At 37.8% G+C, this 16109-nt stretch overlaps 2 protein-coding genes across 2 annotated transcripts; both read left to right on the forward strand.

The window, feature by feature from the left end:
- The first annotated feature begins 566 nt into the window (after nt 1-566).
- Nucleotides 567-6671, forward strand: LOC113006760 (proline-rich nuclear receptor coactivator 1-like). Its single transcript, XM_026142921.2, has 2 exons — nt 567-1329; nt 3858-6671. Exons 1-2 carry the CDS (start codon nt 994-996, stop codon nt 4326-4328), a joined length of 807 nt encoding a protein of 268 aa, XP_025998706.1. The 5' UTR covers nt 567-993; the 3' UTR covers nt 4329-6671.
- A 3675-nt stretch (nt 6672-10346) lies between these two features.
- LOC113006713 (uncharacterized) lies at nt 10347-13922 on the forward strand. The gene is made up of 5 exons (XM_080289665.1): nt 10347-10976; nt 11200-11517; nt 12676-12768; nt 12856-12884; nt 13286-13922. The coding sequence occupies exons 1-5, from the start codon at nt 10916-10918 to the stop codon at nt 13367-13369; spliced, it is 585 nt and encodes a 194-aa protein (XP_080145791.1). The 5' UTR covers nt 10347-10915; the 3' UTR covers nt 13370-13922.
- The last annotated feature ends 2187 nt before the right edge of the window (nt 13923-16109 follow it).

Genomic DNA, 16109 nt, shown 5'->3' on the forward strand with positions numbered 1-16109 from the left:
TCATCTGCAACCGAAAATAGTTGTGGATGATTACTATACCTTTCTAATGTGACGTTGTTGTCCCTGGCTCTCTTTCTCTCTCTCTGGCTCTGTTCCTGTGCTACTGAGTGTAACTACCGCCCCTCCCCCCTCTGCCCAGCGTAAAGCACAAGGCTCGCGTGCAGAGTGAAGCGGAAAAAAGTGCGAGACAGAGGCTGAGAGAAAAAAAAAAAAAAACCACGAGCCGTCACGGCTCGCGATAAGGAGCCGGCTCTCGTCGTTCACGTCAAAGAGTCGGCTCTAAGAGCCATTTCGTTCGCGAACGACCCATCACTACAACAGACAAATACCGGAAGTTAAGGAGATTTTCTGCAAAATATACCAATATCTGCACTCCATGTCACCTTATGTTATGATTTCTACCGTTCTGACTTTTCCTCCAAGTGTTATTAAATGCTGATACTTAATTATTACATTAATATTGTATTTTATATGGGTTACCAATGTTATTAGATTTTTTGGTTAAAATATTAATTTCATCATTTCATTATTAATAAATTAGGGTGGGGTGTATACGTTAAGGGTCAAAAATCAAACCTTTCTCGCAGAAATTCTCGTTTGAGTCTGAATGCCCTTTTGTACTTTGACGGATGCACAGTTAGTCGTTTTGCTTTGAAAGGTTCTACCGGAAGTGACGTATTTTATTATGGGTAACTTAAGCTCTCTGCCACTTCTGCTTTGACAGGCTCATTTTGCACGACGTGTCATCCATTGTTTAGCGGCAGCAATAACTGAAAAAAACCTTTTAAGTTTCCACACTGGAGCTTCCGTTGATATACTTTAACGTTAAATTCGTTAAGTATTTGTTTTCTGTGTGAGGGCAGCTCGAAAAAAGGAAAGCGAATTATCCACTTAGCTAATTGGTAGCTAACTGTTAGCCTGTGACGTTGTTAGCTAAAACAACAGCCGCGGAGGAATTAGACAGCCTGTTTATGTTTTCGCCACTTCAGAGACATGTTGGACGGATCTACCGCTTATGGCGATGAAGCCAACATCGGCAACGTCGAAAATAACAACCCGATATCGCTGATTTCCAGCAGCGATGTGACGAACAAAACGAAGCAGGTTCTGCTGAAGAAAGGCGGAAGGAAGCTGCGGAACGCAGCGCCGCTGCACCACCACAAACCCCCGAGAAACTGCCCCAACAGCCGCCTGTCGGACCACCACCACCACAGCAACAACAACACCCTGACGGCCTCGACTGGTCACAGACCCGCATCTCAGGTCGGAACCGAGCCCGGTGAGACCGTGCTCACCCTCCATCCCCTCAAACATGGAGCCAGGAAAGAGGTACAGATTACAGCTGCACTGCAGCTCTGCACGGGCTTGGTGCTGAACTGACAAGTAAACCTGTAGCAAGTTGAACAAAGGCTATTAAAACCATAATGGGAAAATAAACTATGATCCACAAAGTGTATGATCATATCGGTTGCCTTCAGAAAGTACAAAACGTCTAATAAGCTTTAATATATTTTATTTTAAGGTTTGTTTCTCTGGCATACTGTTAAATTTGGTAAAATTGGTTGTTCATTATATTTTATAATCCAAACATTTAATGAAAATTCAGTGTCTACAGCCATGTGTATATTAAAGTATTTGTGTAGAAGTACATGCAGACTCATGTAAAAGTACACGTAAAGATACCCATACAAAACTAATTGGGCTGAAACCCAGTTGTTGTGCCTGAGGCGTTTTTAACTGACGCAGTTACCACTCTTTCTCCTGAAGGTGACGTGAGTCGAGTCTTTGTTCCTCTTTCACCCGCTGATTAGCGAGGAAAAAATGTTCCCAATTACGCATGGATGGCAGGCTTGCCTGTCAGATAAATGCAGATGGGAGAGTCCACAAAAAAGACAATGAAAACATGTTTTTGGTATAGGAAGTGTATTGCTTTAACAGACGGACTTTTTGGCGTTAATATAAATGTGCAATGTTGTTCCTGCTTATTAAAAATGTTTGGTTCCTGCCTAAGCTTTGTTTGGGCCTCCACCAAAGGAAAATCACCTGGACTGTATTAGCAACAGTTTTAATCATATTTTCCTTCAAACTTCAAACTTTCGTTTTACTCAAGCTAAATTGTTTCTGTTACTTATAGTAACACAAACTATCAAAGCGGATCAGTTGTGGTTAAATGGCTTGTTTTGAGTCAGGAGAAAACCTGCATGTTTAAGAATATCAGAAAACAGGGTGTTGCTGTGTGTAGCAATTTGACGGGGTGGGTGAAAACAAGTATGAAACTGTTCAGTCTATCGCAATACTACGCCCCCAAGCTTATCAGGTTATTACAAAATAATGACATCATCTAACTGGCAGTGGGTCTTCAACACACCCGAGTCTTTTGTATTTCTTTTCCTTTTTCTCTTTGGGTATAAACTCTGTTTCTACACTGTGGTTATACTCTGATAGTGAAATGTAAACACCCCCCCCCCCCCCCCCCCCCAAAAAAAATAAAATAAAAAAATAAATAAATCAGGAGTCTGTAACAGTCAACAACTGGATTTTTATGCAAAACATTGGTGTCAATAAATTCGTTCCTTTAGACATTACCATGCCTACATAAACAGATGGGAATTTGGATATGCAAGCACAGAAGATAATAACAAATGAGGAAGGTTTGAAGCGTCGACGAGTAAGTCAGTTTCTCCAAAAGTGAAACCTAAACTACAGGCTGTGTGTTTGTCTCAGCAGCTGTGAGAGAAAAACTGTTCAAGCAGAAAAGTTATAATTGTACACACAGATGAGTCCAAATGACTCATAATGTTGATGTGTAAATACCGGTGGTAGAAATAAGCAACTTTTTGACATCAGCTTTACCACATAAACCTAAAAGATGATAATGTGCGACTTTTTTATATACATAACAGTGGAACCCCGGCTTAGGAAGACCCCATTTAACAAAAAATTCAAGTTACGAAGGCACTTAACAACAATATTTCTGCCCGTGGTACAGCAAAATGCCCGCGTAACGAAATAGATAAAATAGAAAATTTTAAAAAATTAAATTAAATTCCATAATGTTATGTACATGTACACGTGTGTATGCATGCATACGTATGCTTTCTTCAACCTCCGCCACCTCCTCCTCCACCAAGAACTTCGTCTTCAGCCAGCATCGCCTCACTCAAAAGGCGATGGAAAAAGGTGCTTTGACTTAGGAAAATTTTGACTTACGAAAGACCCTCTGGAACGAATTAATTTCATAAGTCGGGGTTCCACTGTATTTTGTTTTCAAAGCCAAATGTTTCCAGATTTTATGATTGTAGCATTCAGTAATTGATTAAATGCTATTTAAATTAAGTGATAATTTTGGCTCCTAAGGCTGATTGGAGGGGGGTGCGGGGACAAAAGTGATTAAATGGTTAGCCATGTTGCACTTATTTCCTATTCATCACGTCTCCAAATTCTTGTTTTTGTTTAGCTTGAGCCAAGATGCCGAAAGAACCTTTAAAACCCAAGATTTTATCTAAACGCAACTATGCTGATATTTTGAGCTTCCAACTATGCATTTAACCCACATTTTACAAGCAACCTCACTCTGGAAATGTTTTTGTAAGGTCAAAAACATCCCCTACTGTGGTCCCTACACTATGATTAATAAGACAGCCACTGTGACATCACGATGACATCAGTTAACCACAGTGTTAACATTTTGGTCACTGAGATGTGCGTGTGTGTTTTGGAGTAATAAATGACCATATCTAGACAAGAGGGTGAAGTGTCAGTTACTAGCCAAGTCTGCAAAGAAGCAGACGTCTGCCATTTAGTTTAAATTTCAATGAATATTAATCCAGTTTTATTTCAAACTTTGTGTTTTGCAGCTGCTGAAATTTAAAGGTGGCAGATTGGAGCGAGGGGCTGCACAACCAGGGGGTCAAGCTAACCGCAGCCTGCCTAAGCATGATCAGACCAACCATAATGTGAACACCAGGAGCCACAAGCCCAAGCAGAGCCAAACACCTGGTGTGGCTCACCCCACAAAGAAGAAAGATAACAGCACACCTAATAAACCCACCTCCGTCCATCAGGCTCAAGAGCAGAAAAAGCCCCTCCACCCCTCCAACAACGTAAAGATTGTGAATGCACTGCCTGCTGAAGCTGCACCTGAATACCTCAAAGATGGTGAGAAGGTCTATGCTGGAGCTAAGTTCAGTGAGCCACCCTCACCCAGTGTCTTACCGAAACCGCCCAGCCACTGGGTCGAAGAAGATGAGCCTATTAAGAGCAACCAAAGCCGGGAGCAAATGACTGTTCATTTGAAGTCACTGCTGAAGGTTCAGGATGCATCATGACCACAATTTGGAGTTTCAAATCAGAGCTGACCTATAGTGTCTGCTCTGCGATTAACCTTTAATACCCACAATTGGAAAATTAAAATGGAAAGTTAAATGTAGTTTGGCCCTTTTAACACACTGCAATACAATGTAGGGAGTTTTATTCACTGTAGTACAATTTCCCATTAGCCAACATGCTGCCTGCATTTGTGAACATTTTGTGCACGTTGTGTTGTTGCTGGAAATCTGACTGACATGCTGTGTATGTCAGATGTTTATCAGATACTTCCTGACTTCTGGTAAGCTGATAAATGACTGAAAGGTTTTTTGTCACTCAGTTAGTGAGATTGTGCAAAAGTGATCTGAAGTCGCCTCCAGCAGCAAAACAATCAGTGTCTGATGTTTACGTCATGCAAAGTGATGACGGCACTTTCTTTGTGAACACTTTGGAAATGGCAGCCATGTGTTTGACTTTTTAAAGCACTTGTGTAAATGTACATAATCTATTGTAAACACACATTTGTGTATATTTTCTTGTTATTTTAACTGAGATTCTAGTTTTGTTACTGAGGTTTTTCCAGAAAAGAGAAAAAAAATAGTCCCCCTGCGAACTGAGGCACTTTGTTACAGCTTCATCAGCATGAGGCACAGTGGATGTAAGCGACTGTTTTCAGTGTAAATCAGTTAGAGCAATCAGGAAGGGCAGGACACCTTGTTTTGATGTTCCAAAGCTTGACCAGCCACTTTGATGAATTCACCAGCCAGCTTAGAGCACAGGAGAGGACTTCCACGTTCTGGCAGTGTACCTTTCAAAAGGCTTGGAAAGTGGACTAATCAAAAATGGGGGGGGGGAAAAGAAAAGGCATGACCTTAAGTTACAGCTGCTAGCTGAAGTTCTTTCCCTTCCCTCAACACGGGTCCAGCTGGTGGAGAGTCGAGAGTCAAATCAGGGACTGTGATGCTGACGGGGCTGTTGAAGCCTCAGTGAAAGCAAGATAATGACGACGATGTGAAAAGTCGCACAAACCAGCTGCTGCAGAAAGTCAGTATCCTGCATCCACACCAAGTGCTTTTTCTTTTCTTTTTTTAAATTTATTGCACTGATATAAAAAGTGTGTACACTTTAAGTTTGCTTTTTCTTTGTGTCCACCGAGCACTTAGCCTTTTTTCTTTTTTGTTCTTCTTAATTTTTTTTTTTTGTCCCCACACCAGAAAACTGTTTACAAAACAGTATCTGAAGTACATCTACACATTAATGTTTCAGGGACTTCATGGCAGTAAAATTAAAATAACAATTTTCAGTTTTGTTGTTTTGTTTTTTTGACAATCAGTGATGTAAAATTTTGTTATAATGAATCAGTAACTCAGCTGTCCTCATTTTTATATGAAATGCCAGGATTAGAGTGAGTTGATTAAATAATTTGTTTTGAAGTCACTATATTGAAGGAAAAAAAAATCCCCAAGCATTTGTTGTTTCTACCTCCTGAAATCTTCTAAAGACATTTTATTGTTTCGCTTTTGAATTTGGAAAATTGTAAATTGGATGTTGAGCTACTATCAGACATTTTATCCATGGATGAATTGGTCATTCCTGCTGCCTCAGACACTGGGAATGATTGATTTGTGCTATTATGTGGTAATAGAGGCAGGTAAACATGCAGTAAGTGAGGATGTCTAAATGAGGAGAGAACGGAGTCACAGCAATGTTTGTGTGCTATGTGTTATTTGCTGAATAGAAAAAAAAGAAAGTATGTTGAAAAGAGATTAATTTTTGAAGTTTAGCTTTTTCAGTGAAAGCAAGGACATAAAGGAGAAATCGCTGTTGTACACACACATCACAATGTTTGCACACTTTAACTTTTTACAGATGTTTAAGGCTCACTTGGACAAAGTCAAGTTTTTTTTCTTTCTTTTTGTATGACTTCTTTTTTTCCTAAAGGGGACTTGATTTTCACTCACATGCTCATGCCATGTACCTCTTACCTGTATTTGTGTTTCTTACACACATGATTGTTTACCAGGAGTGAAGTATGTGTTAAAGTTAATACAGGTCATCTTATGATTATGTACCATAAGTTTTTTTTTTTTCTCTCACTTTTTTAACTTAATTAATTTTCATGGATGCAGGCAGTTGCTGGATCTTTTTCTTTGACCTCTGTGACGTCGCTTGAATGGAAAATTGTATTAATGTAGCAAGAAAAACTGCCCATTTCATTGCAGTGTTTTAAAATCATTTCATTCCATTTATAAGAATAAGCATAAAAATTTGTCCATGCCACAATTTGAGAATAAAAGGTGTTTATTTTATAAAGTCTTTCATATCAAAAATTTAAAATGCAATTAAAAAATTGGTAACCCCTACTATATTGTTTGAGTATTCATTACAGGTGGAGTTATTTTTGTGAAAATGGGACATAAGGGAAATTGCAAGACTATTGTGGCAACTTTTACCAGAATAAGGAACTATCACATCATCATGGCATCATTACTCATTTAACTATAAATATTTTATCATATTCACACACACACATTAGTTTTAGTCACTGTGTGTGGTTTTTGGAGTAATAAACAACCATATTTTGAGACGAGGTTGAAGTGTGAACTTACCAGCCAAGGCTGCAAAGAAGCACACTTCTGCCCTTTAGTTCCTATTTCAATGAATATTAGTCCAGCAATAGAATAAAAGACACTGACTGATGGTGTTAACATAACACATTACAGTATGACCTGAAAATTAAAAAGTCCATACATATGACCAAGGGCAGTCAGAATCTGCAGACCATACTTTACTTCATTCCTTTTATGAATTCAGAAGGATACTGGGATGTGCGCTGGTGAAGATACAAAATCTCAAATTTTGCCCATTTTACCAATGTAACAAATCCTTCCAAATATCCCTGCATCCAGACTCATTTAAGAAGTTAACAATTTTTAAAGTAGGCCACATCCTACCCCTAGTAAACTCTTTATAAATCCTCAGTCCCGTGACTAACTGCAGGTGACTAATATTAATATCAATAGTAATATTAAATCTGATGCATCTCACAGGGATTTAAATGCATTCATCCTGCTGATGTGATTCAAACTTGATCAGACAGCTGAACCTTACTAGTTATTTTGAACAAATGTCTATTCTTGTGAAAGAAAAAAAAATCCTCCTAAAATAAGTAAGCAGAGCTTGTGTTATCATTGCATGGCATTGTGATTTTACTTGGCCTAGACATTTGCAAATACTTTCGAAATATGAAAACTGAATTCATATAAGTTTTAATGTTTTATTAACTCAAATAATTAATAAATGCAATGTTTTATATGTATATTTATTTATCTGTCTAAAGAGTTTAGCAAAAAACAAAAGAAACAAAGAAAAACGCCAGTGAGCAGTATTACTGTTCATTGGGACCAAAAGTGATACTGTTCTGTTATCACTAAAAGTTGTGAAATGTTGTATCACTAAAATATCATTCTGAGTCAGTTTATTATTCATTATGTGTTTGCAGCACCCTCTGTGGTTGCTCCAAGTAATGCACTTTAGAAACGGCTTTATTTTGAAAAACTTTATTGAACAGGAAGTCGGCTCAGTCAAGAAAAGCGAGTAAGCAAAAAGAAGGGAAACATTTCGGCACTGGTGATGTGCGATACGACTGATTTCCTTTCCGATCTGATACCAAGTAATATTCAGGGTGGTATCGACGATACTGATCCGATACCGATACTTTGTACAAAAACTTATTTTATTTATTGTATGAAATTATAGCATCATAATGATTACAGGACATCAGATTACTTGTTCTTATCACTTAATAATGCAGAGTTCATCATATAGAAATAAAAAAAATGAAGTTGTGCGCTACTTGAACACCTTGCCTGCCTGCAGCACTAAAGGACTCTGTGAGAGACGTCTGTCTCGCCCTAGCAGCACCTGTCCCTGTCCTCCTCTTCAGTTCACCTCAACATACGCGCCTCATATTCTGTGATATGATTTACTCTGAGGTGTTTGACAAGGTTAGTGGTGTTGCCACAACCATACATGCCAACCCTCCTAATTTTTCCGTGAGAATACGGAATTTCAGTGCCTCTCCCGAAAATCTCCCGGAGCCACCATTCTCCCGAATTTCTCCCGATTTTTCACCTGGACAACAAAATTGAAAAAGCATATCGCAGAATTCATTGTGTTGCCCAGCCAATTCCAGTTTCCAACAATGACGGCAGCTACTTAGTTTTAATATTACTCTTATTTCTCTTTCTGGGTCGCAAAAAAACTATTAACATATTTTCAGGTGAGAATGTAGCTGTGTAAACCGACACATCGTCTTTAAACCCCCGCGGTCTTTCGCTACTTGGGTTAAACAGCGCCCGGTTATATTTTAGATAGCAAGGAGCAGACGGCAGAGTTTCACTCCACCGAGGGAGCCTGTGACGTACTACCCGGCTTTCTTTAGACCGCAAAGGCCGGGTCCTCAGGTGGAAGCAGCCTCTGAATTTGGACACCATCGCTGTTTCCGGGCCGGCCAATAATAACGGTGACATTTAACATATTTTATCCGATAAATAAACCCTGTAAAATGTATTTATCCCCCCAACAGCCCTTTTGAATGTCTCCCTAGTATGGCCACAACACCTCACTCTTGGAGCACTTTTTTGCCACATGTATCGCAAACCACGGCTCAGCTGTTTGTGGAGGTAAAATAAGTCCGCACATGACTCCAATTACGCTCAGCCATTGTTGTGAGTGCGCACGTCAAGGGGCTGCGAGACATTTATACAGCCATATTTTGCACATGACTATGAAAGGTGGAAGAGGAAGTAGTTCCTTTGAATGTAGACAATCCGAATGTTATAGTTTCTTTCCACTGTGTTCCTGTTAATGATGAACTACAAATTTACTCTAAATTACTAAAATATCTTTATTTTAATGTGAGAATTGATTCATAAATGATTGGTATCGGAGGAATCGATATTTCAGGATCGATCCGCACATCACTAATCGGCACACAGTTTATGGTGTCCTGTTGGAGAAAACACTGTCCACATCTTCTGTTTATGGTTGTATCGCTGGTATGTACTTACAGTATAAGTTACAACTTTGTTTTTGTACAATATGTTGTCCGCTAATGCAGTATTTGGCTGTAAAGCTAGTCCTTTTGTTAAGCTAGTTACCTGCGATTTTGGAGGTCGTCTGGGATAGCATCAGTAGTAGTTTGAAAGGTTTACATAATTATACATATGACATATGCTATGTAGTAGCAGGGTGATATATGAATGCATATTATGCTGTACATATATATATATCATGACTGTATTTTTTGTCTTGTTTTTAGTTTTACCCTTTTGAATGTCAGTAAACCTGTTGACAATGCTCATCAGTCTTCAGAGTGACCTTTATCTCAGCTTATGATACAAACTAACATCATATTCAACTAGGCTACCACAAACCCAAATCAAATTCCGCCTTTCTAAAGTAGGTGCAACTTTATAAGCAGAGAAAAGCCCATTAAGCACAGATCGATATCTGAATATATCTACCCTATATCATTATTTTATCGCTAAAGTCTTATTCCTAAAGCCATAAACTAGTTTCATCGTTTTTAAATTACAGTATCTGCATTATTTTGGGTTTGAGGCACTGTATCTGGTGAACAAGTCCTGTGAACAAGATGAGCCACACCAACCGTGGATCCACCTGAATGGTGACGCTTACTGGTGCTAACTAGATTAATAATTACATTACAGCATCACAAAGGGGTAAGGGGATTGCCTAGGTTGTCTATTAGAGTTTCTGATACATTTAGGTAAATTAAATCAAATTACTGTCTTCTGTTTATTATTAAATTCCTATTTTATCAGGTGGGAGCAACATGTCATACTGGACAAAGAACTCTCAAATATTAATAAAATGACCATAAACCATCTATTTTAATACTCTATAATATAATACAGTTAATTTAATATAGTATAAATTTAAATCCATCTCAGACAGCATTAAACAATCACCTGATGTGGGAATATAAGTTGTTTTTGTACAAATGTATATTTTATGGGGGGAAAAAAGACATTTAATTTATATACTGTAGTAATACTGAGGATACTTGCCTTACTTGCCTAATCGTCAGCCAGTTCATCAGTGTCTTAACCATTTTATGTTCCGTGTTTGTGTGATGATTATTAGACCTTACTCACCACATTCTCACCAAAAACACTTCCCCTTTAATTCTTAGAAAGGTTGCCAAAGAGCTGTAATGAGGAACAAGAAATGGTATGATATACCTTCTTTCTCATAGCAGTGAATAACTAACTGTCTGCTCTTATGTGCTTCCTTTTTGCTAATTTATTTATAAATATACTGTACATTAAAGAAAAAAATCAATTTTCCAATAGTCACACATTCAACTTCCCAGTCACGTTTATCTGGTGAGTCCTTGGTGAGGGAATATAAAATTAAATGTAAGCATTTAAATCAGCAAAAACGTGAGAAAAACAAAACAAAACTAAAATCTCTGAGGTAACAATGAGGAAGTGACTCACTAATTACAAATTACAAAAACTACAAATAGTCTTTAAGAGGAACCAGTTCAGAGAAGCTGAGAGTGGCGAGTGATGGAACAATGGTTAAACTTAGATGGAATAAAATATCGTCATGGCTGATCCTGATATTTCAGGTTGTAGGTAAGGATACAGAACTCATTTTTAATGGCAATAAAATATATCTTTAGCAATAATATGTTCATTTATGTATTGTGGCAACTAAATGGGCTCTGTTGTTTTAATTGAGTATGAGATACATTGATAAACTTCTGTTGGATATAAAATCATATTTAATCTGATGGTTTAAAAAAAGATCTGATTTGTAATAAGTGTGTTTTAAATTTCTCTTCAATTTTCTCAATAGTATCTGGAAATGTAATATCCATTTTAAAGAGAGTTGGGGATGATGTCATTCTGCCTTGTCTGAATGTGATCGATGACCAGAATAAATGTGACAAGACTACATGGACCTTTTTCTCAAGAGATCAACCAGCAGTAGAGCTGATCACACTTGGGCAGATTGGTGAAGAGGCCAAAACTAAATCAGACAGACTGAGTGTTACAACAAACTGTTCTCTGCTTATAAAGAAGCTCACAGTTGAGGATGTTGGTCGTTACCGCTACAAACATTGCACATCAGCAGTAAAACCAACTCAAGATTTTGATCTTTCAGTTCTCTCCAGTGAGTATTTACTTCAAACTATTCTCTACTCAGATTCCCTTTTCATTAGAACAGAAATTGAAACATAACAGTTATCATGGTTACATTAAGATTATCTGTTGAGTGGATTCTCTTTCTTTCTTCGTGGCTCAAGAGTTGGAAGTTCACCTTGTAGTTGGAAGGTTGCCGGTTCGAGCCCCGGCTTGAACAGTCTCGGTCGTTGTGTCCTTGAGCAAGACACTTCACCCGTTGCATACTGGTGGTGGTCACAGGGCCCGGTGATGCCAGTGTCCGGCAGCCTCGCCTCTGTCATTGCGCCCCAGGGTGGCTGTGGCTACAACCTAGCTTGCCATCACCAGTGTGTGAATGGGTGGATGACTGGTTGTGTAAAGCGCTTTGGGGTCCCTGGGGATTAGTAAAGTGCTATACAAATACAGGACATTTATTTATGATCTTTCTTTTAGCATTTAGGTATGAACAAAGAACCGAAAGCACAAAGCAAAGATGAAAACCAGAACCAAGCGATTGTCACTGTGATTCGACTGTAGAAACATGAACAGGTAGAAACGGAGACTGGAGCCTGACTCCTATTCACTGCTGTTGTTACCTGTTGAAGTTCAGGGTCTGCCAGACACTCAGCTTTAAAGTGGACATGGAACACTTCAGGTATAAAGACTAATTTAGACCATGGACACTGTCTGTGTAGCTGGTTTTATGAAATAAGAGCTTAAAGTTAAGATTTTAAAAACATGTTTAGTGCCATCTTCTGTCAGTACAAAATATCTATAAGCAAGATCGATAGGCAAGCAGACTAACAATTCCAACTTTTCATTATTGGAGTTCCTAAATTTAGTATAATAACGAACAATTCTGACCTTGAAAAAAATATAAAGGAAGAACATAAATAAAACCTGAACAGTTTGATGAGAAGCACAAAATAATAAAACCAGTTTATGGATATATTACACATTATCTATTCCCAGATTTGAGATAGTCAAATTCAAACCAAATTGTCTAAAACGTAAGATATAAGTAAGATATAGTCAACAAAGGCAACGATTTTCAGAGTGTTGAAAAACATTCTCACAAGGTAAATAGGATGTTAGTTTTTATTAAAATGAAGTCCAGCAAAATTGTTAGCTGGAAGTAAACAATATCATGGTTTTATTCTCTTTGCAGCTTCATCCTCTTCGAGGTCCATTATCATCCTTGTAGGTTTAGCAGCACTTATAACAGCTGTGGTAATGGTCAACACATGGGCCAGAACTAAAGGTATGTTTAATTATGAGACGTTTTAAAAGATCTCAATTCTTAATAATAATCAAAATAGAATTTAATTCTTTTTTTTCTGTTTTTTAGGGAACAAAACACAGATGGTTCAAGCAACAGTATGTGGAAAACTCAGTAATTTAATATTCACATATATCTCTTCAGATAGAAAAGGTCATGACTGGAGATTAGACCACCTTAAAAACACACACTTGAAAGTTTGGTCTTGTAAAGTGGATGGGTGCAGTTGTTAAGGTAGAACCAATAGCTGCTGTAACAGGCTACACTACACTACAGACTGACAGGAAAACAACACAGAAAAAAAATCTAAAGAGCACAAGTGGATGCACACACACACACACACACACACACACACACACACATGATAAGCTAACATTATAAGTTAAACTTTAATTAAATCAAAATTAAAGGGTTATAATAGAAATCATAGACAATTAGAAAGACCAGTCTGATCATTTTTATTTATTTATTGACTCATTGACCTATTTATTTTTCATAGGTGTCCTATAATAAGGATAAAGATGAAGTTGCAATACACTATGAAACCACTGGAGACTCTGCTGTTTCTGTCAGACTTCACTGAGCATCGCCATGGAAATTATCATCACACCACTACACCATCCACAACCACTATACCCTCTACAAAATGTCTTGTTATGAATTAGTGAAACAACCTGATCAGCTATCTTATTGTGTCTTGTGATACACAATACAGCCTCTTTACTGCACATTTGACCTTCGGGCCAGATGCAGCTTTCTCTTCAACGTCCTTATGCTATCACCATGCTGCTTTTACGTGCTTAGAGTTAGAGAAATAATTTCCTTCTGAAGTATGATTTCACCAACTCATCCACACAATGCATTTTGTAGAGGGTATAGAATTTGTGGCAGTTATTTGTCTTCAAACAACAGCTTTAATCTCAATGTTGTATTTAGACTTTTTTTCAAAATGTTATTTCAACTTCATTCTCGAAAGTGTTCTCCCTTTAGTCTAATTAAATATTTCTTTTCTTTTTCTTTTTGAATTTAATTACAGTCACATCTTGCACTAAGAAGTTCACTTTGGGTTTAATGAGATTCTTAATGAGCTGTGAATAATGCTATTATGTAAGTTGTAAATAAAATGTACAAATATTCATTTTGAATACTTTTCTTCCCTTTCTTTTAAAGGTAAAGATGAAGAACAAATATATTTTTTATTTTTTTACATTTATTTCTTGTATAGCTCCTTTCAGCCACTAGGGGACCTCAGTGTGTAAGGATATACCCAGTCCCTTGTTTACCACAAAAGCATAACATGGGCCATGTACAGAAGAAAGTAAGACATTTTTTTGTTTTGTTTTGTTTTTGTCTTTATAAATTTATAGTTCGGTTTATGGTTTCAACATCCCAAAGTCAGTAACTGGTTTAACTGGTCATATCAAGGTGGGTATCGACTCAATGAATGAACCAAGATTCTCCAACTGCTGACATGAAATAGGCAGTACTGGCAGCACGTAACCAGTTGCAAACTGCACAGGGAGTGATGCTGCATTTTTAATGAAGATGAATTTGTAAGTAGTATGAAAATACGTTAGAAAAAAATCAGATGTTAAACACATGCAGCCAAAGCAGTAGATGAGTGTAAGTAATAGAAAAATTATTTCAGTATTAAAAAAGCACTGTATGGATATGGTTTAAGCACAATTGCAAATTTCACCAAAATAATATGTTTAGATGTTCGTAGGATGGTTTTCCTCTTATTCTTTCAGCTGCATCCATTATAATATTAGATGCTCTGAAAGCAAGTAAAGAATAATAAGTCCTATGTACAGTGCTTTAGAAACATATCAATATATTAAGACTGGTTAAACTTGAAGTTCTCTAATCACGTTGTACTACAGATCCCTGACCCCAGTTTTACAATTTGCTCTCCTGCACATACACCTGCAGCCAGTTCCACTTTCCTATATTGTTTGCCTCATTTATCTAGCTGTATTATGCTTTTGTTGTAATTCATTTCTTGCATGTTTCCTTGCATTTAACCACATGAAACCACTTGGCACCTGTTTGTGTTCATATGTGTCCTCCATGCAGCTGTTCTAACACATCTGTAAACATCTGGCTGAGGCCAGGGCTGTGCACGATGTTCACCTATTTGCCATGGCTCAGGTGGGGGCAGGGCACTCAACTTCCCTCACCCTAGACTTAAGGACAGATGTTGGGACATGCCGTGCCCTAGCATAGGAGCGGTCCTGATGTCGGTCGACCTGGGTGGGAAGGCTAACGCTGAATTGGTTGCTGAGCTGCTGCTGTGATAAGCCTTTAGTGTGGAACTGCTGCTGCTGTGATGAGATTGATGAGCGGTGTTGCTAAGGACCACGTTTCCTTTTAGACCATTTGGATGAAGTGGGCCATGACTGTCTCAGCCTAACCTGCTCTTATTTGCAACACTTAAATACTGTTTACTGACTAAACTATTCTCTGGAATGTAAATAAAGAACAAGATCTATATTTGTATTTGTTGACCTTATATCAAATTTCCATATAGACAAGGCCACGAGCTGCATTGTTGTTGTGAGATTGTTAAATACTTGTACACTTAAACATTATTTGTTAGAACATAGTAAAATGATACAGCTGTCATACTGAGAAGCCGAAAAGCTGAGCTACTCAGCTAACCTTTTCTTCTAGCCTCAAGTAAGGAAAACATTATTAATATAGTAACTTTTCCAGACGTACTGACCATAGCAATTTTATTTATATAGCACATATCATTATACTTAAACTCAATGTGCATAATGCAGTAGATAAAAAAGGGGTTAAGATTTGCATGTTTATAGTGTCTTAAATGTCATAGTGTTTAAAGTGCAAGCACATTTGTATAGCCTTTCTTCACTGCTGTATTGTGTTTCTTCCATTATAGACACCACTGATTTGTCTGCAGCAGCTAAAAAGTCAACAAAACAAAGTAAGTGACATTAAAATGAAGAAGAGAAAATGAAGAAGTAACATCACTCATCAAATACAAACATAAATAGTCAACATCTGAGGAACTATTCAGTGAATTGTGCAGACAGTCTTAAAGACAGAGCAGTTCTGATACTGATTGAAATTGAAGATAAGATATAACAGAGAAAGAGACACATGTTGAAACAGGTGGGATGGAAAGAGATTGTAGTACTCCCAACTTACCTCTCATTACATCTGAGAGAGGGTAAAAGGTAAAACGGGTGTATTGCAATAGAGTCCGTCCGATGAGGTGTGTGATTGTCTGTCCTACCGCACTACTTGTACAGTAGAGGATTGTAGTCCATCAATGTGCAAATGAATGTGCAAGTACC

Source organism: Astatotilapia calliptera, chromosome 15 (genome assembly GCF_964374335.1).
Source record: "Astatotilapia calliptera chromosome 15, fAstCal68.1, whole genome shotgun sequence".
In the NCBI taxonomy this organism is placed as follows: domain Eukaryota; kingdom Metazoa; phylum Chordata; class Actinopteri; order Cichliformes; family Cichlidae; genus Astatotilapia; species Astatotilapia calliptera.